At 43.7% G+C, this 27,582-nt stretch overlaps 1 protein-coding gene across 2 annotated transcripts in view; it reads left to right on the top strand.

The window, feature by feature from the left end:
• Positions 1–7,616: 7,616 nt before the first annotated feature.
• The window catches only part of LOC121875459 (transcription factor SOX-8-like), a 44,199-nt gene continuing 24,233 nt past the window's right edge, over positions 7,617–27,582 (top strand). Inside the window, exons 1-2 of one of the 2 annotated variants that reach the window (XM_042380027.1) lie at positions 7,617–8,787; positions 23,136–23,273. In XM_042380027.1, the coding sequence (XP_042235961.1) occupies positions 8,186–8,787; positions 23,136–23,273 (740 nt within the window). In that variant the 5' untranslated portion in view covers positions 7,617–8,185. Of the gene's footprint in view, positions 8,788–23,117; positions 23,274–27,582 lie in introns of both variants that reach the window. The other variant, XM_042380026.1, reaches the window with a different exon arrangement.

Raw genomic sequence — 27,582 nt, 5'->3', positions numbered from 1 at the left:
AATTGACCTATTCCAGATGATACTAAATGTTACATAATACTTCCTTGAGATAAATGTATAGTATATATCAGGTGCCTCAAAGAGAGCTCAGGTTCTCAACTGGCTCAGCCATGTTAATATTGTTATTATTATCCACTCTGTATCTGTGTTTTTAACGATGAATAAACTGTTCCAATACAATACAATAAATGTGGGGAGATAAATAATGATAATAACTAATAACTATAGCGAACACAACAACAACAACAATAACAATAATAATAATAGTAATAATAACGACAATAATTATAATACTAATAATAGCAATAACAACAAAAGCACAAAAACAATTACAATAATAAAAACAACAACAACAACAATAATAATAGCAACAATAACAATATTTATCTCTGTCAACTCACTTTAAATCTCTCAGTATCTCTCCAGGAACACACACAAGAACACCCGGGTCACAAATTATCTCTATCTCTCATTTATTCGCTCATATTATCTCTCATTTATCTACGTTACTGAGTTTAATCACACATCAACGTCACATAAATTATTTCATTGTATCTAGTAACTCTCAAATGTGATTGGTCGACGTGGCAGCTTTCTTCAACCCATACTAGAAGCTGATTGGGTGAGCCTGATTATCTTGATGATGATTGGTTGGGATTAATTGTAGTTGGATGATGATTGGTTCAGAGTATGAGTACTTTGACGCTGATTGGACGAGATCTTAGCTTACTTTAGCCATACTAACACAGCAATTGATTATCCTAACTCAGCCCGACGCAATTTAGCTAAACCTATACTGATCTTATTATTTAGGATTAGGTTAGGATAGGTTAGGATAGGATAGGTTAGGTCATGTTAGGTTGGCTAGGCTAGGTAAGGTAAGGCTACGTTGATAAGGCAAGGTGAGGTAAGGTAAGGTAAGGTAAGGTAAGGTCAGGTAAGGTAAGGTCAGGTAAGGTCAGGTCAGGTAAGGTAAGGTAAGGTAAGGTAAGGTCAGGTCAGGTCAGGTCAGGTCAGGTAAGGTACCACGTCACTATCATCATAATCAAGTCGTTTATACAATTACTAAGACAGAAACTGAACTGTGTGAACGCCTCCCCCCCCTCATTCTTCTTCTCCCTCCTTCTCCTCCTCCTTCTCTCCTCCTCTGTCTGTCCTTCACCATCTATCCTATCGACAGTCTTTCTTCTCTCTCTCTTCTCTCTCCTCATTCTGTTCCTCTCTCCCTCTTCCTCCTGTTTCGCCTCTCCTACCCCCCTGCCTCACACCCCTTCCTACTCTCTCCCCTTCCCGTCTTTCACCATCACACAGTAAAGCCTTTTAATAACTAGGAAAATCACTTGATGCTCTAGGAAGCATTTTAAAATTACCGCAAAAATAAACAAACAAAGAGATGGATAATTAAAACACCTGAATGGTATATTGTAGGATCACTTGAAGATTAGACACCCTAGTTTATTTTACCTGAAGATTAGACACCCTAGTTTGGTTCACATGAAGATTAGACACCCCCAATTATTTCACCCGTCGATTAAACTAACCACGTAACCATCCATACCCGAGCTGCCATACATCAAACTACCATCAACTACCTAATTGCTAACCACGAATCAAGACAAGCGACCTGACCACTAACAATCACGGTCGGTAGTTCCGGTACGGCAGGTCACACTAACTCAAGGGTAGTTAAAAAGGGGGGGGGGTAGTTAAGGGTGAGAATCCCATAGTGTAGAGGTGCCAAAAGAGGCCTTGTGAGCCGTGGTGGCGGAGGGTTAGCACCTTCTTGGCCCAAAGTCTCTAGCTGTTGATCTAAAGTGATGGCCGTGGTAGATAAGATGGAGGGAGGGTAGGTGGAGGGAGGGTAGGTGGAGGGAGGGTAGGTGGAGGGGGGGTAGGTGGAGGGAGGGGTAGGGGAGGAGGGTAGGTGGGAGGGGAGGGTAGGTGGAGGGAGGGAGGGAGGGAGCGAAGAGGGGAGGGTAGGTGAAGGGAGGGTAGGTGAAGGAGGAAGGGGAGGGTAGGTGAAGGGAGGGTAGGTGGAAGGAAGGGAGGGAAGGAGGGAGGAGGGAGAGGGTAAGGAATGGATTGATGGGGCGAGTGGATAAAGGAAGGGAGGGTGAGGTTGGAGGGGGAGGGAGAAGGGGAGGGAGGAGGGAGGGGAGGGAGGGGAGTAGGGGTAGAGACGGAGAACGATGAGGGATGGCTGGATTGATGGAAGAACCTCAACGACCCCCTCACTTTCCCCCTCAACGACACTTCACTTTCCTCAACGACCCCCCTTACTGTTCTCTAACGACCCCTCACTGTTCCTCAACGACCCCTCACTTACCCCTCAACGACCCTCACTCTACCCTCAACGACCCTCACTTTCCTCAACGACCCCCTTTACTGTTCCCTCAACGACCTCACTTACCCTCGCTAACGACCCTCACTTAATTTCAACGACCCTCACTTCAACGACTTCACTTTCTCAACGACTTCACTGTTCCTCAACGACCCTCACTGTTCCTCAACGACCTCAGTTCCCCTCAACGACCTCACTGTTCCTCAACGACTTCACTGTTCTTCAACAACCCTCACTTTCCTCACAACGACCTCACTGTTCCTCAACGACCTCACTTACCCCTCACTTACCCCCCTCAACGACCCCCTCACCTTCGCTTAACAACTCTTCACTTACCCTCAACGACTTCACTGTTCTCAACGACTCACTGTTCTTCAACAACCCTCACTTTTCTCAACAACCCTCACTTTCCTCAACGACCTCACTTTCAACGACCACTGTTCCTCAACGACCCTCACCCTCAACGACCCCTCACTGTTCCCTCAACGACCCCTCAGTTTCCCCTCAACGACCCCTCGCTGTTCCCTCAACGACCCCTCACTTTTCCCTCAACAACCTTTCAAGCTTAACGACCATCATTATCAAAACACCCAATTAAGACATCAGCGACACTAACAACCGAACCAGGCAATTAGAGGTATGATGAATTAGTGATGTGGGTTAATTACTATACTTTATGCCCATAGGAAGAAGAGGAAGAAGACGAAGACAGAGAAGACGAAGACGGAGAAGACGAAGAGAGAGAAGACGAAGAAGAGGAAGATGAAGAAGAGGAAGATGAAGAAGAGGAAGATGAAGAAGACGAAGAAGACAAAGACGGAGAAGAGGAAGATGAAGAAGAGGAAGATGAAGAAGACGAAGAGGAAGAAGGAACGATTAAAAGAAAGAGGAAATGTGGAAGAGGAAGACACACAAGAAATGACGAATAAGAGGGAAAAGAAGAGGAAGTTAAAAAAAAAAAATAATAATAATAATAATACCAACACCAACAACAATAACAATAAAAATAATAACAATAATATATCCAGTTAATAGAAAAATTAATACTTGTGATAAACCTTTGAGAAACCATCTTCTTATCTTCAAATCCGACGATAAAATTCCCTAGAGTTTGGGGAAATTTCTTGACACATGGCGATTATGACCTCCAGATTTTAGGGGAATTTCGAGTAATTTTTCTAAAAGGTAAAAAGAAAATGCGGAAGATTTAAGGATTTTTATCAATATGTTACTGGGGGGAAAATACCCTGATTTTAGGGATTTTCCTTGTGACTAAAATATTGTGTAATTTTTAGTAACCTTCTGCTTATCTTTACTAAACGTGGTAGAAAAATTTATAACACGAATTTTCTAAGACATGTATAAAAAAACCCTACAATTTGAGAGAGAGAGAGAGAGAGAGAGAGAGAGATACAGACTAAAGCAGAGAGAAAGGTGAGACAGAGAGGGTAGAGAGAGGGAGAGAGAGAGAGAGAGAGAGGAGAGAGAGAGAGAGAGAGAGAGAGAGTAAAAACAAAGTGGAGAAAAGAGAGAGAGAGATAGACTAAGTGCTGAGAGAAAGGGCAAGGAGACAGAGAGAGAGAGAGAGAGAGAGAGAGAGAGTAAAATGTGCTGGAGAAAAGAGAGAGAGAGAGAGATACAGACTAAAAAGCAGAGAGAAAGGGCAAGGAGACAGAGAGAGAGAGAGAGAGAGAGAGAGAGAGAGAGAGAGAGAGAGAGTAAAACAAAGTGAGAAAAGAGAGAGAGATACAGACCAAAAGCAGAGAGAAAGGGAAGAGGAGATAGAGAGAGAGAGAGAGAGAGAGAGAGAGAGAGAGGAAACAAAGTGAGAAAAGAGAGAGAGAGATACAGACCAAAAGCAGAGAGAAAGGGCAAGGAGAGAGAGAGAGAGAGAGAGAGAGAGAGAGAGAGAAGGCACTTCCTCCTGACCTCATTCCACACAGTGCCTCACCCTTGGGTCAACAGAGGTCAACCAGAGGACTGTCTCCCTGTCTTACTTTCTCTCTCTCTATCTGTCTGTCTCTCTATCTCTCTCTTCCTCTTTTATTTGTCTCTCCGCCTCCTCCTTCTGCGTATATTTTTCTTTTTTTCTTTGTCTCTTTCCTCTTCCCCCGTCTTTTCTCTTTCGCCACCTATCTTTCTGTCTCTCTCCTTCGTTTGTTCTGTCTGTCTACTCTTCTATTCTCTCTATGTCTCTCTCTCTCTTCCTATTTTCACTCTCTTTTTCTTCCTCACACACACACACACACACACACACACTCTTTCTCACTCTCCCTCTCTTCCTTACACACTCTTTCACTCTAGCTTTCTCTTTCTCTCAGTATTATCAGGCCAGATGTGTTGGAATGTGGCAGAAGGTCTATGCCTACACACCTGTTAAAATACTCAACACACCTGTTAAAATACTCTACACACCTGTTACACATTCCACACACCTGCTAAAATACTCCACACACCTGCTAAAAAACTACACACACCTGTTAAAAAACTACACACACACACACACACACACTTTCTCTCACACACGCACGCACGCACACACACACACAAGTTGACCATCGACAATAACATCGAATAGTGTACACATTCATTACCGAGTGTACAAGGTGGAAGGTGTACAAGGACTAATGCACATGGGAAAGTACACAAACATATGTACAATTCGTATATGTCTGTTTGTGTCTGTACGTTCTGTTTGTACACATACTACACATACACCACATGTACGTGTTAATTAATTTTACGTAATTAATTATCACAATTCTCAATTATTAAATATAATTACTTAATACAACTAACTACCTGGGGTGAGTTTATTCACTAATTATACAGCTTGGTTTATAAGGCTCCTGTAATACACACACACCTGTTCACGGATAAACGGATCTTAAGGGGAGGTATACCTGTCCTGTCTCACCTGTGTGTGATATGTGACGCCACGTGACGGGCACCCTGGGTTAACTGTCTACCTGTGTGTGATATGTGACGCCATACCCACGTGACGGTCACCCTGGGTTAACTGTATCACCTGTGTGTGATATGTGACGATAGACCCACGTGACGGTCACCCTGGGTTAACTGTATCACCTGTGTGTGATATGTGACGATAGACCCACGTGACGGTCACCCTGGGTTAACTGTCCTGCACCCAAAAAAGATATGTGACGATAGGACCATGGATGGTCACCCTGGGTTAATCTCGTCTCACCCAGGTGATATGTGACGCTGACCTACGTGATGGTCACCCCACAATCTGTCTCACTGTGTGTGTGTGATATAGATGATAGATCTAATGACGGTCACCCTGGGCTAATCTGTCTCCACCTAAAGATATGTGACGATAGACTCACGACGGTCATCCTAAGAATGTTCACCGTAAAGATATAAAAGACGATAGACCCACGACAGTCACCCTGGGTTAACTGTCTCACCTGTGATATGTGACGTTAGGACTCAATGGATGGTCACTCTGGTTAACTGTATCACCTGTGTGTAGATAGGTGATGGAGAGACCCACGTGGCGGTTACCCTGCTTACTTGTCTTAATTTTGTGTGTGATATGTGACGCCAGACCACGGCGGTCACCCTGCTAATCCGTCTCACCTGTGTGATAAAGATGCCAGACCCACGTGACGGTCACCCTGGGTTAACTGTCTCACCTGTGTGTGATATGTGACGATAGACCCACGTGACGGTCACCCTGGGTTAACTGTCTCACCTGTGTGTGATATGTGACGATAGACCCACGTGACGGTCACCCTGGGTTAACTGTCTCACCTGTGTGTGATATGTGACGATAGACCCACGTGACGGTCACCCTGGGTTAACTGTCTCACCTGTGTGTGATATGTGACGATAGACCCACGTGACGGTCACCCTGGGTTAACTGTCTCACCTGTGTGTGATATGTGACGATAGACCCACGTGACGGTCACCCTGGGTTAACTGTCTCACCTGTGTTGATATGTGACGCCAGACCCACGTGACGGTCACCCTGGGTTAACTGTCTCACCTGTGTGTGATATGTGACGCCAGACCCACGTGACGGTCACCCTGGGTTAACTGTATCACCTGTGTGTGATATGTGACGATAGACCCACGTGACGGTCACGCTGGGTTAACTGTCTCACCTGTGTGTGATATGTGACGCTAGACCCACGTGACGGTGTTACAGATTCAGTGACGTGTCGTATCGTCCTGGGAGAAATATAACATCTCCGACCGTCTGTCCGCCCGTCCGTCCGTCCGCTGTCCGTCCAAGAGTTATAAAGGTGGTAACTGAAGTGACTAACGAGCATAACACAGTAATACCCGAGACCAGTTGAGTAATTAGTATCTTGGGTCATTATGGAACAGAGTTAAAGGCCCCTTGGACAGTTATGGCGCAGTGGGTAATTATTATTAACTGAACTTGTATACAATATTATGGATACAGCTCTACAGCGTGGTATGTATGTATGTATGTATGTATGTATGTATGTATGTATGTATGTATGTATGTATGTATGTATGCGAGTGAGACAATCTATACATATACAAAGGAACTATATTTGTAAACAATAACACAGTTGCATGTTGTTCACTCACACACACACACGCACACATACACATCAACAATACAAACACACATACATACACACATACAGAGAGAGAGAGAGAGAGAGAGAGAGAGAGACCTTAATCAATCAGTAATCATATCAAACACAGTACCGATATAAGAACCTCAAGTAAACACCAATATACCGCCATGATATTAAGTAGCGGGGAGATAAGTATACCGCAGTAAACAGGTACCGAGTGTAATATACCTATCAATTGTGGGGTATTTAACACGGGGGGAGGGGGTGGGAGATGGGGTACCAGGCGCCCGCGTTTACCTCCCACTAACACCCCTCCCCTCCCCCCACCTCTTGTGATTTTTTTTTCCCGTCGGTGGGGGAAAAATTATCGTTAAATTTCCCCCGTGTTTAGTTCCTGCTCGGCCGTATTATTTCCACTAGAGAGCATAGTTCCCCTCCCCCCCTCCCCCCACCTATACTTATGCCTTCACCGTGTACAAGTGCACCCCAGTCCTTTTAATGAGCTCAAAATTGATCTTCTCGTCGGGAAGAGCAAAATAAAAACAATCCCTCTGCCTCGTCCCTCCCACCGGATTGCACCTCGGACCAATCACGCGCGGTGACGATATCGCAGTGGCTGGTGATTGGCCGAGAGGATAGAGGCGGGGGCGGGGCGTCGCTGTTGGATGCTGCATCAGAGGCGGTGGAGACAAGGAGGAACTGTCTTGGAGCAGCAGCCAGTGAAGTAAGACTAATCTATTTGGGAGGGACAACGGGAGCCTTAGTGACCGCGGTAGACGGGAGAGACAGGCAGCCGCTCGTGACAGCCACGCGCGTGTGTATGTGTGTGTGAGAACCTGCTGCTGCTGCTGCCTGGCGAAGCTTTCAGGGCCCCGCCGCACGTGTGTGTGTGTGTGCGCGTGTGTGTGCTACCTCACTCCGCCCCGCCAACACACCTCTAAGGCGCATTGTTCCCGCGCACCTGAACCGAATACTCACTCGTCTGCCTGTCGCTTGAGCCGATACCTTTTTTGTTTAACTCTCGTTTCTCGGGATAACTGTGGCATTGTGAGGGAGACAAGAGACTGTATCACTAATGGCTCGAGCTCTGACGTTACGGTGGAATTAGCAATCTTTTATTTTAATTGGTCATATTTTTTTTTTTGTTAAAAGGTCGAGGGATTGGAGCCTTCACGCCTTTTCTCAAGTGATACGATAATTTACTCTCCGCTCCGACGATCACCACCACCACCACACCCAGTCAGCCAGTCAGCCCCAGGGAAATATGGACGTGAAAAAGGAACGCTTATCTCCACTCCACCACGGTGATGGAGGAGGTGGTGGAGGAGGAGGAAACTACGTCAATCCATCTGATATCTCCACCTCCACAGCATCCACTCGGCCTTGCGGTGGAGTGGTCGCCCCTCCACCACCACCACCACCACAACAACCACCACCACCACCACCGTCAGCCAGCGACCATCACAACAACCTCCACCATCACCATAGCAACAAGGCGTCAGGTGTTGTCAAGTCCTACCATCATCTGACAGCGGTCTCCAACAACTCCTCCCTCCCCACCGTGATCTCCACCACTTCCTCTTCACCCTCCCCCACGTCCTGCACCACCACCGGAGGAGGAGACCTGGGAAGGAGCACGGTCTCCAACAGAGGAGGAGGAATAGGGATACGAGTGTCCGTCGTTGGAGGAGACAGCGGCGGTGTTGGAGGACGGAGCCACCTCATTGTCGGAGGAGGAAGCGGAGACGACAGTATAGTGGAGACCGTCCTCATGCCCGGCGCCCCTAACTTCTCCGGGGAGATCAGTGACGCCGTCTCCAAGATCCTGGAGGACTACGACTGGTCCAAGATACCCCTGGCGAACAAGTAGGTTGACACTTCCTCTTGACACGCCCACACCTGTGTCTTAATCCCCTCTTCATGCCACCTGCTATAATGCCTCTTGACACTTACACTGTGTCCTAGCTTTCATGCGCCCTCGTGTCCCTAATAACTCCTCTTATTGTCTAATGCCCTCTTGACACGCCCACACTTATGTCCTAATGCTAACTTGAAACACCCACACGTGTCCTAATGTCCTACGAACAAGCCCACACATGTCCTAATAATATCCTTAAAGGCGTGTGTACTGTACGTTGCTGTTAGCGACACACCCTTACAAGTAGTAATTTTTTCTTGACACGCTTACTGACACACACTCCTTGACACGCTCAGACACATGTCCTAAAGTCTTCTTGACACCCAATAATACTTCTCAACACGCCCATTGATACTCTTGACACGCCTACTGACACTCTTGCCACGCCCATTGATACTCTTGACACCCAAAGATACCTCTTGACACGCCTACTGACACTCTTGCCACGTCCATTGACACGCCCATTGACACTATTGACACGCCCATTGACACTATTGACACGCCCTTTGACACATTTCCTGACACACTCAACGCTTATGTGTCAAGTTCCCACCATTAAGTATTTGACATATTTTAACTAATAAATTACTTATACCACCACCTGTTTAAAGTTTACCTTGACGCTATATTCTAAATCTAATTCAAAAATATCCTTAAACTAATATTTCCGACTCTAATTCAAAAGTTTCCCTGTTGTAATCATTCACAGACAAAATCGTGTTTTATATTAGTATTTCATCAATTTAAAATGTCCCTAAAAGCAGTATGGTCAATGTTCAAATCCTCATTCTTCAAATATTTCTAAATCTAATTCAAAATTTCGCCTTCAAAATCGACATTATCTCTTAACAAAATATACCAGCGGACTTATCAAAACATTTCCCCTTATTTCCCTAATCACAGAAGCTTCCCCTCATCGTTGTAAGTAACTTCAGGCTTACTTAAATCAGTAAAGTAAACAGCTGTAGTGACTTATAAGGCCAGATCTTTCCTAAACTCGCATTAAAGTTCAACCAATGCTTCAATTTCCACTAATATTCACCTTTATGTACCATTAAATCAGTATATTATAGAACGTTATACATCCCAATTTTATAACATATATAAAATTGCCCTATATTAATAATTTTATAGTTTTATTTTTATTTTTTATTTTTTATAACGATAAATTCATCGTATTTATATGTTTTCATTTAAATCATTATTTCTATTATATAAGGTTCTATTGTTCCTATCCCACATGGCTTGTTCCTATCCCATATGGCTTGTTCCTATCCCACATGGCTTATTCCTATCCCACATGGCTTGTTCCTATATTAGCCTTAATATATCACTACCTCCATATACTATAACGGGTCATAACAGTAATATAGTTCATTGGTTTACAGGGAATATAGATTTTTTTTTATCCGCATCGATATATATTCCTGAAGGCTACAGATGATCATATACGCAGTGACGCACACCCCATGTCCTGTCAACACGTGCAGATCAACACGTGCAGATCAACACGTCTCGCTGTCTACACTTTTCCTAATGACTACACACTACACACCCACCAAAATGGTATCTGAATTACACTGAGACTCTTACCTTAACTAGATACCTTCACTTAGTATACCAGTTAAGGGGACATAATTACACTGAGACTCTACCTTAACTAGATACCTTCACTTAGTATACCAGTTAAGGGGACATAATTACACTGAGACTCTACCTTAACTAGCTACAGTATACGTTCATTTAGCGTCAACGTAATTTTACAAGTTAATATCATCTTCCTAACTGGTAAACTAAGTGAACGTATCTAAGTACAATCCTAACTAATCCGGTCTAAGTTAATTCTCTATATCATCTTACCATAATAACTTTACGATTTTTTTTTATACATTTTTACATCAAGTTAATAAATTCCCGGACATTAATTACATTTAAACATTAGAATTTACGATAGAATTTATTTCCCGCTTAACGAAACTTTCAGAATCTAAACGTAAGGAATTCAGAATCTAAACATAAGGAATTCAGAATCTAAACATAAGGAATTCAGAATCTAAACATAAGGAATTCAGAATCTAAACATAAGGAATTCAGAATCTTTGTTTACACCTGCCGCCTGAACACACCCCCCCCCCAGGTTAAAATTACGAACCCTCTTACCTATCAAAACAAACACATTCCAACCCTCCATTTACCTCCTCCTATATCGATTATATATATCATATACTTGGAGGGGTTAACATAGTGTTTATATATATATATCTGTGATGTATATAGTTTGTGAATATATATATATAGATCTGGTTCTATTTTGGGTACTAGTTTGAGTTCTATTGGGTTGAGGACAGAAATGTTGTTTTGCTATATATTTTATCTATATATTTTCGCGTATTTGGTGTTTGGTAATGCATATATGGTGTTTATATAGTGGGATTTATATAGATCGGTGATTGTATTAAAATTGAGGAAAATAATATATATATATATATATCCCGATCTATTTAATATATTTCACAGAGAGTTTTGTCTGTTTGTTTCAGTTTTATATCGTTGAGGGGGTGAAGAAATTGGATCTATTTCAGTATGAATGGAAAATAAATATATCCACTCTCTTTCTCTCTCTTCCCCTTTCTGTCTCTTTCCTTATTCTCTCTCTCTCTCTCTCTCTCTCTCTCTCTCTCTCTCTCTCTCTCTCAAAATAATCCACACACTTGAATCTATACGACATAAACACTTCCTAAATGTTTATATATACACATATAATCTGGAAGTCATATAAATTTTATATCAATATAAACCATACGCGTTCAGAAGGGTTATAAATTGGGAGTTCTGATTGGCCGAGACAGAACTGGGTTTTACGTATTGCGAGTTCCCATTGGCTAAGATATTACGGATTGTAGACTAATAAGAAGCGAAATATTTGTAAGTGAAGTTTAAAGGCACTTAAATATTTGTAAGTGAAGCCTCGTGTCTGTAGTAAATCCCAAGATACAGGTAGCTTCATTAACACCTCACCTGTGATATGAAGTTAATTAACTAGGGGCGTGGGTGAAGTTCTAAGGGCGTGGGTGAGGTCTTAAGGACGTGGGTGAAGTTCTAGGGGCGTGGGTGGTCTAGGGGCGTGGGAGGTTCTAAGAGGCGTGGGTGAGGAGGTTCTGGGGAGGCGTGGGTGAGGTTCTAAGGGCGTGGGTGAGGTTCTGGGGCGTGGGTGAGTTCTGGGGCGTGGGTGTGAGGTTTTAGAGGGGCGTGGGTGAGGTTTTGGGGCGTGGTGAGGGTTTTAGAGAGGCGTGGGTGAGGTTCTGGAGGCGTGGGTGAGGATCCCTAGGGCGTGGGTGAGATTCTAAGGGCATTGGTGAGGTTCTAAGGGCGTGGGTGAGGTTTTGGGGGCGTGGGAGAGGTCTTAGGGCGTGGTGAAGTTCTAAGGGCGTGGTGAGTTCTAGGGGGCGTGGGTGAAGTTCTAGGGCGTGGGTGAAGTTCTAGGGGCGTGGGTGAGGTTCTAAGGGCGTGGGTGAGGTTCTAAGTGAGGTTCTAGGGGCACGTGGTGTGGGTCATATGACAAGCGTGTGACAGTCGGTGTTGATGGAGGGGGAGGGGTAGGGGTAGAGGGGTAGAAAGTGAAGAGAGGGTAGGTGATGGTGTTAGGAGGGGGAGGTTGTGGCGGTGGAGGGGGGAAGGAGGGGTGAGGTTGTGGTGGTAGAGGAGAGGGAGAAAAGAGAGGGGAAATTGTGGTTGTGGTGGTAATAATAGTGGTAGTGATAGGGGGTTAGTAAGAGAAATGCGATGGTGGTAATAGTGGTAGGATGAGATTGTGGTAGTGATGATAGAGTGCAGGTGGTAGTCATGATAACAATTGTGGTAGCGATATGTGGGGAATAACAAGGGAAGAATGATGGTGGTAGTAGTTATAGATGGTGGTAGTGGGGGTGCAGGGTGCTAGGTAGTGGTTGTAACAGTGGTGGTGATAGTAGAAGTAATAGCAGTAATGATGATGATGGCTAGTAGTAGTGGTAGTGATGATGGCTAGTAGTAGTGGTAGTGATGATGGCTAGTAGTAGTGGTAGTGATGATGGCTAGTAGTAGTGGTAGTGATGATGGCTAGTAGTAGTGGTAGTGATGATGGCTAGTAGTAGTGGTAGTGATGATGGCTAGTAGTAGTGGTAGTGATGATGGCTAGTAGTAGTGGTAGTGGCGGTATACAGGGGTAGTGGCGGTATACAGGGTAGTGTGGTATACAGGGTAGTGTGGTATACAGGGGTAGTGGCGGTATACAGGGGGTAGTGGCGGTATACAGGGGTAGTGGCGATATGGGGTAGTGGCGGTATACAGGGGTAGTGTGATATATACAGGGGTGGTATACAGAATGTGTGATACAGGGGTAGTGGTAGGGGTAGTGGCGGTATACAGGGGTAGTGGCGGTATACAGGGTAGTGGCGGTATACCCAGGGGTAATTAATGATATCTAAAGTGCAGTGGTATACAGGGGTATTGACCGGTATACAGGGGGGTAGTGGCCATTATACAGGGGTAGTGACGGTATACAGGGTAGTGACAGTATACAGGGGGGTAGTGGCGGTATATACAGGGAATTGTGGCGGTATACAGAGGTAGTGGCGGTATACAGGGGTAGTGGCGGCATGCAGTGACGGCATACAGGGCAGTGGCGGCATACAGGGGTAGTGACGGTATACAGGGTAGTGGCGGTATAGGTAGTGGCGGTATACAGGGTAGTGGCGGTATTTGCAGACAGTGGCGGTAATTCTAGTGGCAGTGTTAATGACGGCACCATAAACCTCACGCCATTACACCTCATAATCCACACTGTGTTTATCCCCCGCTCTTAGCCGCTGGGTGAGACAGCGTTATGCCTGCCTGTCTGTCTGTCTGTCGGGAAACACCAGCGTAACAATATTTTTGGTCTCTTAGGGGGAGGGAGGGGGTGGAGGGAGGGGGGGGGAGGGGAGAGAGGAATGGTAAGTAACAAATTCTTACCAAATAATAATAATAATAATAATAATAATAATAATAATAAAATCGTCAGTAATAAAATCGATAATAATAATAATAATAATAACGATAACAAAATCAACGCCCACAAAACTCACATATTAAAATTGGCATCACATCAATACACCCAATTTACCTGGACGGTCTCTATACGGTAGTCGGTGACGCTTGATAACCCGTATCTAAGAGTACAGGCCGTGATAATACTGACGCCGCTAGTACACTATCTTCATCGCTACTAATTCAGGGTTGTGTACTGTCTCCTATCATAAATTGGTGATGGTTGGGTGTTTTTTTTTGTGTAATAATAATAATAATAATAATAATAATAATAATAATAATAATAATAATGTATATACTAGTAATGGACATATATACAGTGCAGTATATGTATTCTCACCTGCATAGTATCTAAACGACTGTGTATGCATGAGTGTTGTGTGTATATTCACGGTTGAGCGCTCGCCAGGCCTGTAGAGTATGTGTTTAACCCCGCCTTTATTATACCAGAACGAGCGACTCTCTTGCCTTTAGGACCAAAACAGAACACTTCTAAATACTTAATAAAACCTTCATTATCTTTTACATGAAATAGTATCCTTCCTTTTGTGTATTTGCTCGAAACAAGGTTATCAAAGTACTTGGGTTCATACAAAGGAGTTTTAGTTACAAGACTAGCGGGGTCATCCTAAAACTGTATCTTGCGCTTGTGAGACCACACCTGGATTACGCAGTTCAGATCTGGTCACCGTACTACAGAATGGATATAGAATCCCTAGAAAGAATTCAGAGGAGAATGACAAGACTAATCCCGGGCATTAGGAACCTTGAGTACAGAGACAGGTTAAAGCATCTTAATTTGCACTCCCTCGAGAGACGTAGAGTGAGGGGCGACCTGATAGAGGTGTATAAATGGAAGTCAGAGCTAAACAAAGGTGATAAAACAGAGGAACTCAAACTATCCAACCAGGAGCGAACTCGTAACAATGGTTTTGAATTAGACAAATTTAGATTTAGGCGCGAGATAGGTAAACATTGGTTTGGAAATAGAGTAGTGGATGAATGGAACAAGTTACCAAACATCATAGCTTCAAACATAGGTTGGATGGATATACGAGCAATAGGGGTTGGGTGTAAACGGGGCCGCCCAGTATGGCCCGCTGCAATTTCCTCCATTCTTATATGCTTTTCTGACAAAATATACTTAAACGACAATGGGTAAAATATAGAAGCCGTTTTTTTGTCGGTAACTTAGCTTAGTGTAGGAGTTTTCCGATATCCCTCCAGAGTTATTGGACCATTGGCGTTAGGCGGGCTTTTCTTGAGGTAAATAAGAACAAACATTTAGTGTATTACTCAACACCATCGATTAATAATTGGTTTAAAATGTATTTGTAAATATAAAACGCCATCTGGGATCGAGCTACTGAACTAACCAATGGTGTTTATTGTGATCAGCTGACCGTATGTAAACATGTCAGAATTCCCGCCCAAAATTAAAATATTATTGGCGGTCTTTAACATTTTCGTTGTAACTAATAGAAATTTAATAAAAAAAAGCAGAATTCGCGGTCTTTAATATTTTCGTTACAATTATCGTAAAAATCTAATAAAACAATAAATAATAACATACACAACACGCACGTAAATCAAGTTCCAGATTGTGAAAGACACGTCAGACCAGAGAACTCACACACACCTTCACTACGGCAAAGTCTCAATGCATTGTTTACACCATTTTTATCTAACTACACGTCGTAGCTAAAATAAATCACTCAGTTGAGATATATTTCACGCCTGTAGGTATAGGTCTACAAGCGATGATTAATTTTTAGAAGACTTTAGTAACAGCGAAGATTATTGGTTCTTGGGTCACTTGAAGTTAGACACCGTTGTTTATTTTACCTGAAGTTTAATCACCCTATCGTTAATGTACCCTACCCCCCCCCCCTAGATAGCGTTAGAGTGATTAATCTTCATGTGAAATAAGCTAGGGTGTATAATAAGGTGAAATAAGCTAGGGTGTATAATAAGGTGAAATAAGCTAGGGTGTATAATAAGGTGAAATAAGCTAGGGTGTATAATCTTCAGGTGATGTTATTTCTGGTTGTTGACAAAATATCACCGCGTTATGACCGTTAGTGCCAAGTCATCAAATATTACCAGGTTTTTTGCCATTTGCCATTAGGTTGTCGGTGTAACATTGCCATCCCTGTGTCGCCCGCGTGTCAACAGTTGCCATTTGTGTCGCCAGTCTATCATTAGTATGTTCGCCAGTTGCCATTACCATGTCGCCAGCGTGTCACCAGTTGCCATTAGCGTGTCGCCAGGTTGTCGCCAGACCCGTCACTCAGTCGACAGGTAGAGCACCTCTATGATAACCGCACTCTCGACTTGTTATCTGGAGGGCGGGGGTGACGAGTGGGGGTGGTAGTGGTGGTAGTAGTGGTGGTGGGGGGGTGGTGGTGGTGGTGGGGGTGGTGGTCGTGGTATTGTTGGCGATGGTGAGAAATGCTTTGGTTAATTGTGGTAGTAGTAGTAGTAGCAGCAGTAGTGATAGTGGTAGTCGTAGTAGTAGTAGTAGTAGTAGTGATAGTGGTAGTAGTAGTAGTAGTAGCAGCAGTAGTGATAGTGGTAGTAGTAGAAGAAAGGGTGATATCAGTATGCAGATGATAGTTATAAATGAATCCATGAATGGGTGACAAGATGGATGAATAAATATGAAAGGATGACAGGTGTATAATATATGAAAAACATTATGGATGAATTAACGATTAACACACACACACACACACACACACATTTCATAACCCCAACCCCAGTGTTTATTATTATGAATGAAACAGCTGATAGTAGTAAACAAAGAGACCTAGAAATTTTGTAAACACGACGGGATTTCTTCTCAATGGGGGCTGACGTCACACAACACCTGGACAAGAATACCTGCATAGTACTGACCAATAGTAATTATTTTTATGAATGAAATAAATAGCTTCGCGGATATTAAAGTTGCTATTGAGGTTAATATAAGAAATATTTGATTTTTATCTTAGATTATACATAAAATAGCTATAATATTTTACTTGATAGAGAATTATAGATAGAATAAGAATCTTTTTTTAACTAGCTATATTAAATTGGGGTTATCTTGTTATATAGATTGAAAATAGGTAAATAGGGTTAATATAATTCGACAATACATCATAAGATAACCAAAAATAGGGCTCATTATACCCACTTCAACACATACTAAATATACCTACGACATAATATATCAATTCTCTCTTCAAGACACGATAACATACCGCCCACGATAACACAAAACCAGACTATGACTTCAAACATCTAGATATCATTAAGTTGATATCACCCAGATGACATCGTACCGCCAGCTGGTGATATATTTCCAAGATATAACCCCTAGGTATGCTATCTATCAGAGGTATACACACCGACTTGTAAAGAATAACCTGAGGCTCTTGATATCGCAAAAAAAAAAAATCGATATCGCAAAAAACATCGATATCGCAAAAAAACATCGATATCGCAAAAAAACATCGATATCGCAAAAAAATCCGATATCACAAAAAACACCGATATCGACAAAATATCGCCCCAAAAAAACCGATAATACCGAAAAATAAAAGACGATCGCTATTGAGTGTTGAGGTATCATGTTATCTATTAAGACTATCGAGAACATGTGTTTCTATGCCGCTAACTAAAGAAGATAGCCGGCATCATACATAAGTCAAGATCTCCTGTTCCCCATCTCGATATCATCACCTTGATATCGCAGGAGACTCAGAAGGGACGCCGCCGCCAGTGGATATAAGCTCCAAGAGGGCGCCATGACAATAAGGTGTAAACATCTCTCTCTCTCTCTCTCTCTTTCACGACCTGACTGCGAAACGGAATCTTTACGGCGGCCGACGAGTCTTCAAGATGATCCTGGGTGGGGAGGGAGGAAGGGTAACTATCTAGGGTGGGGAGCAGGTAGATGGGGGTGACTGGTAGTAGGTGGGGGGGTGGTGGTGGTGGTGATTGGTACTGGGGAGGAGGGGGTGACTGGTAGTGGGGAGGGAGGAGGGGAAAAGAGGAGGGTGATTGGTAGGGTATGGGGAGACGAAGGGAGGAGTGGCACAGTATTTTCGTGGGTGGTGCGATAGAGGTAAGGAGGGGGTGGGGAGGAGGCGGGGGGGTGGGAGGTGGGGAGAGGTTAAGGTAGGGGTTGGGGAGATGAGGTGAGGTAAAGGAAGGTGAGAGGGAAGGGGGTGAGGAGTTAGGAGAGAGAAGGGAGGTAGGGGGAGAGGAGGGTAGGGAGAGGGGAGAGGAGGGTAGGGAGAGGGAGAGGAGGGGAAGGGAGAGGGGAGGGGGAAGGGGGAAGGAAGGGAGGAGGAAGGGGAGGGAGGAGGGGGAAGGGAAGGGAGGGGGAAGGGAAGGGGAGGGAGGGAGAGAAGGGAAGGGAGAGGTAGGGGAGAGGAGAGGGAGGGGGAAGGGAGGTAGGGAGGAGGAGGGAAGGGAGGGGGGAGGGGAGAGGAGGGGGGAAGGGAGGGAGGGAGAGGGGGAGGGAGGAGGGGGAGAAAGGAGGGGGGCAATCATTGGTGAGGGAAGATATAAGGGCGGTGTGACACAAAAGAGATTTAGAACGGATTTAAAAGGAGTTAAATCCTCTTCAGTTAGATTTAAATCTATCAATAGTTAATCCCCGAATGACATCTGGGCGGAGGAGGGAGGAGGAGGAGGTGTGTGTGGGGGAGGGGGGTTAGGTTAGGTTAAGTTAGGTTTGGTTGGGTTTAAGGCTGGATTAGCGGCAGTTTGGGTTAGATTAGGTTAGTTTCCGGGATCAGGGGGTTAGTGACCACCCACGCTTGTACCAGCACCTACCCCCCCCCCTTTAGTGAGGTATCTAGGAGAACGTCTATCTGTCTGTGTCCGGACATACAGGATTTAACTCTTTATTTACTCACTGTTTCGTCATAATCAGTCAAAAAACAAACAAACAAACAAGCATTCACAACCTCACACATAAAAAACTACACACAAAACCTACACACACAAAACCTACACACACACACACACACACACATAGTTTAGTTCTCTCTTCTTTTTTTTCTCTCTCTCTGCTGTGATCTTGGCGGTGTTGTGGGAGTGATCTTAATGTAGTGAGGGAAACAGATTGACGAGGCATCACAGTGATCTTTATAGTACACCTGTATGTAGAAATCAATTAAGTACTCACATGTGATTAATTAGGTACTCAGGTGTGATTAATTAAGTACTCAGGTGTGATTAATTAAGTACTCAGGTGTGTTTTCTTAAGTACTCAGGTGTGATTAATTAAGTACATTTTAAGTGCGTCTGTGGTACCGGAAGGGGGTGGGTGAGAAGGGAGGGGGGTAGAGGAGGGAGGGGGGTAGAGGAGGGAAGGGTGGGGGAAGGGAAGATGAGGGTGGGTAGAGGAGAAAGGGGAAGACAAGTGAGGGGTGAGAAAAAGGGGGACAGGTGAGGGGAAGGGGAAGACAGGTGAGGGGAAGGGGAAGGAGGAGACAGGTGAGGGGAAGGAAGGAGGACAGGTGAGGGGAAGGAGAAGACAGGTGAGGGGGAAGGGGAAGGAGGGAGGGGGGGGGAGGACAGGTGGGGGAAGGGAGGACAGGTGAGGGGGAGGGGGAGGACAGGTGAGGGGGGGAGGGGGTAGGTGGAGGGGGGGTGTCACTTATCTCTGGAGGCGCTGTAGTAGTGATAAGTGAGTGTGGAGGGAGGCAGAAACTTCACCCGATGGCGCCTTCTGTATGATGGCGCCTCCTGTATGATGGTGCCTTCTGTATGATGGCGCCTCCTGTATGATGGTGCCTCCTGTATGATGGCGCCTCCTGTATGATGGCGCCTCCTGTATGATGGCGCCTCCTGTATGATGGCGCCTCCTGTATGATGGCGCCACCTGTATGATGGCGCCTCCTGTATGATGGCGCCTCCTGTATGATGGCGCCTCCTGTATGATGGCGCCTCCTGTATGATGGCGCCACCTGTATGATGGCGCCTCCTGTATGATGGCGCCACCTGTATGATGGCGCCACCTGTATGATGGCGCCTCCTGTATGATGGCGCCTCCTGTATGATGGCGCCACCTGTATGATGGCGCCACCTGTATGATGGCGCCACCTGTATGATGGCGCCTCCTGTATGATGGCGCCACCTGTATGATGGCGCCACCTGTATGATGGCGCCTCCTGTATGATGGGTGAGGGCGAGGAGGAGGAGAAGGAAGTAGGAGGAAAATGAGAAGGAAGAAGCAGAAGGGTAAAGGAAGTGGCGGAAATAGGAGGAGAAGGAGGAGGTAGGAGGAAGATAAGGAGGTGGAGGCAGGGGTCAGCTCCCAAGGTGGCATAATTCAGGTGATAGAAGCAGTAACTATCACCTCAGGTCTATTACTCATTACTCACTCACTCAAACAAACAAAAATATAAATTCATCAAACTTCATAAAGTAACACAAGTGAAAGTACATAAAGTAATAAGTTTCGTTTTCTCTCTATCAAAGTATTCGCAATAACAGGGGTGATTACAGGGCTATACTACAAGGTGTTCGTAAGATCGAATTTCCCCTATGGACTCTTAGGTCAACTCGCCTCTGTGGTTCAGCCGTTCGAGGGGACGGATGTTCCTGGGATAATAATGATGATAATAATAATAATAATAATAATAATAATAATAATAATAATAATAATAATAATAATAATAATAATAATAACAATAATAATAATAATAACAATAATAATAATAATAATAATAATAATAATAATAATAATAAACACTTGATAAAATTCGCCAATAAACTCACCTATACAACAGCTTCCATTTCACCTCCCGGCGGCACCCGATCGGCAGCTCTCTCCCTGGGCACTAGAACAAAATAATAATAATAATAATAATAATAATAATAATAATACAATAACATTAATGACTATAATACTGATAAGGGTGACAATAATCGCACCATTACGACTTAGGGCGGCAGATGATCGGTAGTTCTCGCCCGTGTCACCAAAACATCAACACAGGCCACCAGACGCGCGCGGCCGGGAGCTGACGGGGAGTCGGGGCCGTATGCAAAGTAATCAGACGTATGCCTTAAGCCCTCACTGGCGGCTGCGGTACCTTTCATTACTTTGTCGGTATGTGTTTGAGCTGATAAGTGTTGACGCCTAGACGTCTCGAGCCCACACAGAGATAGATAGCGGATATCAGAACGCCAGGAGGAGACCGCATCGCCGGGTTATCGAGGAAGGTGAAGAGAAGTTGGCGCCATCTCGGACATGCAATGTGATAAAGCCTTATGGCTGTCCCTCGGCTAGTCGGGGGTGTGGTGACAGGTATACGTTGACAGTTAGGTATGGTGACAGGTATTTGTCGACAGTCGGGTGTAGTGACAGGAAGAAGCTGACGGTCAGGTGTGTGATGATGGGTATATGCTGACAGGTGTGTGATGATGTCTATGTTTACCTTATAGAAGATGTACTATCTATCGGGAATACACCATTTCTAGGATCTGTCGGGAACTTCTGAGACGTAACCTCCGTCGGATACAAATCATCGGGTAACAAAGAATAATTCACAACTACGTTACAAACTCGAGTCATAAACTGTCGGGTTAAGATTACACACACACACACACACACACGCACACACACACACACACACCTATAGCGCTATACATATATATTTTACAAGACAAAAACACTAATATTCTTTATTAGTGTCTCACCTGAGTTTTACCTGTGCTGTGATCAAGGTGTGTCATAGGTGTGGGAGAGTTACCTGTTTGAGGAGGTGAGGTTTAGGGAGTGGAGAGGGAGGGAGAACAAGAAAGTTGGGAGGGGTGGGGAGGAGAAGATGGGATGGTGGTGGAGAGGGTGGGGGTTTGAGGCCAGTGGGGGTTGATGAGGGGGGAGGTTGGGTGTGAATTTGGGGAGAAAGGGGAGGGGGTGTAGGTGGGGTGAAAAAAAGGGGGTGTGCAGGTGGGGTGGGGGGGGAGGGTAGAAGGGGTGTTGAAGGATATTGCTATTGTCTGTCATGTTTGTACTCAGGGTTACCTATCAGAATAATGATCAGGTGGAGGAGGGAGGGAGGGAGGGAGGGAGAGAGGGGAGCAGAGGGAGGGAAGGAGAGAGGTAGAGATTGAGAGAAGGGGAGGAGAGAAATAGGGAGAATGTAGGGAGGTGGGGATGAGTCCACGCCTTTAACCTAGTGACCCAAAGTGTTCGATTAGTGCCAATGATAACTAATATAACTCCTCTATCACACAAGGGAACTACACTATGAATTTTGAATTGAATTGGAACAGTTTATTTAGCGTTAAAAACACAGATACAGAGTGGATAATAATAACAATATTAACATGGCTGAGCCAGTTGAGAACCTGAGCTATTCTTAATGGCACCTCATATATACTGTACATTTATCTGAAGGAAGTATTATGTAACATTTAGTATCATCTGGAATAGGTCAATAGCATGGTAGTAATAACGACACGTTACCACGGTTATCACTTCAATATTTATTTATTTTATTATTTATCATTTTATTTTATTTTTTTTTTATTTACTTTTTTTTATACATACATATACACATACCTACATATATATATATATATATATATATATATATATATATATATATATATATATATATATATATATATATATATACATACATACATATATACTGTATACATATACTGCTATTTATCGCCTCCGTTACTTAAGACTATAATATGTCACTACTGTATTATGTATCACCTCTTACATAACAAAACTCTATTATGTCACTACTGTATTATGTATCACCTCTATTACATAACAGAACCCTATTATGTCACTACTGTATTATGTATCCTTCATTACATGGATTAAAGCTCTTAGGTCGCCTCTAGTCACCTCACGCCTAAAAATAATAACATTATTTTCATGACCTCTCTGTGTGTTCCTTAACCTCTAAAACCCTATTAGAACCTCTCCAGTCCTATTAGAACCTCTCCAGTCCTATTAGAACCTCTCCATAGCATTTAATAACCTCCCTATGTCCTTAAGAACCTCTCCATAACCCTAAAAACAAAACAGGTCTTAAAAATATCACCCTTTAAATTCCTCCATTGCCCTAAAAAAAAAAGACCCTTATAAGTTTCACACCCCCCCTCCAAAACCCTCCCCTTACCCCCGAAAATGCCCTTAACCATGCGGCCCTTACCCTAGTACAGTTTAGCTCACCCTTAGGGACGGCACGGGTGACAGCGAGCGACGGAAGGTCCACGTGAAGCGACCCATGAATGCCTTTATGGTGTGGGCGCAGGAGGCCAGGCGCAAGTTATCCTGTTCTCATCGCCAAGTCCACAACGCCGAGCTCTCCAAGTCTCTCGGCAGGATATGGAGGTGAGTACGGGGGTGTGAGAGGGAGTGGGCGGGGATAGGAAGGTTGTGGGTGGGGTTAGGAAGGTTGTGGGTGGGATAGGGAGGGAGTGGGTGGGATAGGGAGGTTGTGGGTGGGGTTAGGAAGGTTGTGGGTGGGATAGGGAGGGAGTGGGTGGGATAGGGAGGGAGTGGGTGGGATAGGGAGGGAGTGAGGGTGAAAGAGGAAAGGGGTGGGGGTACGAGTGAGACGTGGAGGTGTGAGAGGGAGTGAGTGGCATAGAGAGGGAGTGGGTGGCATAGAGAGGGAGTGGAGGTGAAAGGGAGTGTTTGGGAGTGGAGGTGAAAGGGCAAACTATACTTTCTAACTCGAATCCTGAAGTTTGTTGTAAATACGATGAATATTTTTCCTCCCCAGATTTAAACACATTATAATCACTACTACCTCATCAGCACCGGGGTAAATAATTAGGAGAGTCACAGGTATCCTTGGCGGGTCGTATTTAACACTGGTAAGGGTGGAGAGTGTCTGGTTAACTTAACTTAATGGTGTGTTGTTAAAATGACCCGTTAACTTTGGTGAATATGATGTTAATGTTATTTTGGGGGTTTATTAGTTGACTTGGACAGACCTGTGGGTTCTTATTGGTACATACACATACATAATGGTGGCCCCTTGTGTAACGAGGATGGCCGGCCACCTAGGCGTGAATTTGTTTGAGCTGTAGAAGCTGTCGCCAACACAACAACCACACCCTGAGTTAACGAGTTACATGACCCAGTGTCAAGGAATAGTCCTAGAAGACCGGACAACTCGTCAACTGCACTGGCTAACCATTACCCCGGAATATGATCCGCAAATCGATTAACATCCAGGTCCCCAATTACTGCTGGGTAGACAGAGGCAAATGACGTAAAGAAACTTGCCCACAATCTCACCCTGCCCGGGGATCGAACCCGGGTCCGCTCGATTGCAAGGCGAGCATGCTGACCATTACATACATACATACATACATACATACAGTACACAAACACACAAACATACAAATAGATCCACCTTCATAACCCACACACACACCTGACCTACATATTCCCCCCACACACGCAAACAAACATGCAACAAACACACACACACACACACACACGACCTACAAATCTCCCCCCACACACACACGAGGTATTTCCTGCTCATAAGACCATAAAATCCTGGAGAAGTAGAGGTAGAAGTAGACCCTCAAGTAGTGGCACTTTACCCCAGCGCTGGCCGGAAGCTCTTGGTATCTGCTGCGCCTTAATACCTCACCATAAAACGCTATTACACCCAGACACAGGGGCATACAGACACTCCCTTACCCTCCTGACTAAAGGCCTTGAGGGGTACGTTCCTTCTTGGCTGTGTAATAACATGTCGATTCAGCGGTACCCGGGGCACTAAATTTAACAAGTGCCACTGAATTTATGGCACCAATCGTTGCCCCGCCGCTCTTAGATGGTCAGCTCCCAAGATGCCATGTCGGGCCAGAGGAATTCCGGATTATTTTCATGTCAGTAATTCTATTTTTCCTACTTTAAACTAATCCTTTTGTCTCGGGATTACAATTATTTTAGGGATTTATGAGTTGACGAGTTTGTTTGGGTTTAAAGAATCCTGTTAATATGGTGGGTAGATGTTTTTCTTAAGGTATATAGACAGACGACAGGTCACTTGGCAAAAATGCACTCCCAGCCAGGGTGCGTCGTGGCCAGTCGAGGTCGCTTACACCACCAACACCAGGACCAGTTTACCCGCCTCACCGTCCTCTACTGCCACAAGCGCTATTACAACATCCATGTAAATACAACGTCATCGTAAAAGCTATGATTTGAATCCTTTTGGCAATGGAAATAATTTGAAATATATCCACATGAAAGAATTTGAAATATAAGCGATGAATATTGTTTTTCTTGGGGGGGTGGGGGGTAATTTGCGGTAATATAAGCGAGTTATCTCCTCTGATTTTAATACTACACATTCAATATTTCCCCAATATCAACATAAGCAAATAATTTTATCTAATTTCAGTAAATACATCCCCCCCTAAAAAAAATCTACCTACATCAACATAAGCGAGGAATTTAAAATAACTACAATTTAAAATCACTACAGTATTATATAATTGTTTTTTCCTTCTTAAAGTCCCGTAAAATCCAGAGCCATCAACACAACACCGGCATAAACTCCCTCTCTCCTCCACGGCATCACCCCCACGTAACTAGACCCCAGAAGAAACGTATGGACGGATGCCGACATGTGACTCCCAAGTTAGGCGCGCTTTTCCCCCCCTCTCTCTCTCCCTACCCAAAACTTCCCGCCAATTTATGAGGTACTAATTTCTGGCGCGCTTTTCATGTTTACCGGCACTAAACCATAACGCGGGAAGGTCAATCAGCTGGGGAACAGATTTTTCACTCAAGTACGATAATTTCTCCTATTATTTCTCTATTTTCCGGGTAAATAAAAACTTATCTAATTATCACAGTCTTAATATACTTCTTACGTCATCTTATATCAGTTTTTAGTATCATAGATGTTTTTGAATCATTAGTTATAGAAAAAAATAGAATATATGAAATATTTTGAGAAGTAATGGCGGGATAGTTGCTATATGTCACCAATTCTCGCCAGGGAGGGAAAATTATTCAAGAGTTTGGCCTCAATTTTGGTGTAAACAATTCAGGGAGGGTGATTATGGCAGAGGTTATAAACAAAATGACTCAAGGTGTTTGTTCCTAGTGACGCAAAGTTCCCATGGGTTTTCAAAAGGTTTTATTGGGTAAATTAAAATTCTGAAAAGGTTTTATTTAATTCACGTAAATTTAGTTTTCCAAGGATTTTACTGATGATAATTTTTACTGATATTAGAATTTAATTGGATGAAGAAATGAAGATAAATTTAGTGTTTATAAAGCAGTAGACACCAAGCATGGGTAGTATTTACATCACACATTAACTAAAAATTTTAAATTCTACATAATTTTAAGTATTTTTTTCAATAATAAAATAAAATACCCAATAATAAAATAAAATACCCCAATAATAAAATAAAATACCCAATAATAAAATAAAATACCCCAATAATAAAATAAAATACCCAATAATAAAATAAAATACCCCAATAATAAAATAAAATACCCAATAATAAAATAAAATACCCCAATAATAAAATAAAATACCCCAATAATAAAATAAAATACCCCAATAATAAAATAAAATACCCCAATAATAAAATCACAATTATATTATTTTATTACACATCATTTTCGTTATTGTTGACTATAAGTGAGTCCCCTACCCACTTAAATTCATGCACTTAACACTTAAATACTTTACTGTAAGAATAGTGTGTTTATAAGTGTGGCTGGTGTGACTCTGGTCTTGTCTCCCGTGTTATTATTATTATTACAGGGTATTATTATCATCATTATTATTATTATTATTATTATTATTATTATTATTATTATTATTATTACCACACAATCTTTTGTTTACCTCGTGACGTCATCAGTTGTGACGTCATCATTACCCATCGCGTACCCAGGCACACTCACAAAACACAATAAAACCCCACAAAACCCAAGACAAAACCGCGTGACCCAGATCATGAGGGGGAGGGGGGGGGAGGAGGAGGGGTGGGAGAAAGTAGGAGGAAGGAGGGGAGAGGAAGGGAGAAGAGGAAAGGATAGTGAGAAGAGAAGGGGAGGAAGGGAGAGGAGAGGAAGGGGTGGAATAGGTCAGTGGTATCCATTACAGTTGTGGCAGGTGCAGTTGATTAAGAGGAGGAGGAAAGAGGAGGAGGAGGAAAGAGGAGGAGGAGGAGAGGGGGAGGAAAAGGAAGGAAGAAATAGAAGAGAAGAGGAAGGAGGAGGAGATAGAAGAGAAAAGAGGGGAAGAGAGAAAAGGGGAGAAGGGAGGAGAAAATGGCAAGGATGGAAGAGACAGAAGATAGAAGAGGAAGAGGAAAGGTAAGAAGAGGAGGAGAGGAAATTGAAGAAAATAGACATAAGAGAGAAAGGGAAATAAAATTGTCAACACAGAGGAAAAAAGTCAATGGTGTGTGGTTCGTCCGTCTGACACTAGGGTGTTGGCTAAGGGTGTAACTATGTGTTACTAAGGGGTGTAACTATGGGGGTGTTACTAAGGGAATAATGAGTGTAACTACAGGGGTGTGGTGGTATGTACTAGGGGAGCTACTGAGGGGGTGTTACTAAGGGGTGTTACTATGTGTTACTAAGGTAACTATGGGGTTACTAAGGGTTACTGAGGGGTAGTTACTAAGGGGTGTAACTGAGTGTT

This window comes from Homarus americanus, unplaced genomic scaffold (genome assembly GCF_018991925.1).
Source record: "Homarus americanus isolate GMGI-L3 unplaced genomic scaffold, GMGI_Hamer_2.0 scaffold12899, whole genome shotgun sequence".
Taxonomy (NCBI): Eukaryota; Metazoa; Arthropoda; class Malacostraca; order Decapoda; family Nephropidae; genus Homarus; species Homarus americanus.
This window is presented reverse-complemented; position numbering and strand designations above follow the sequence as displayed.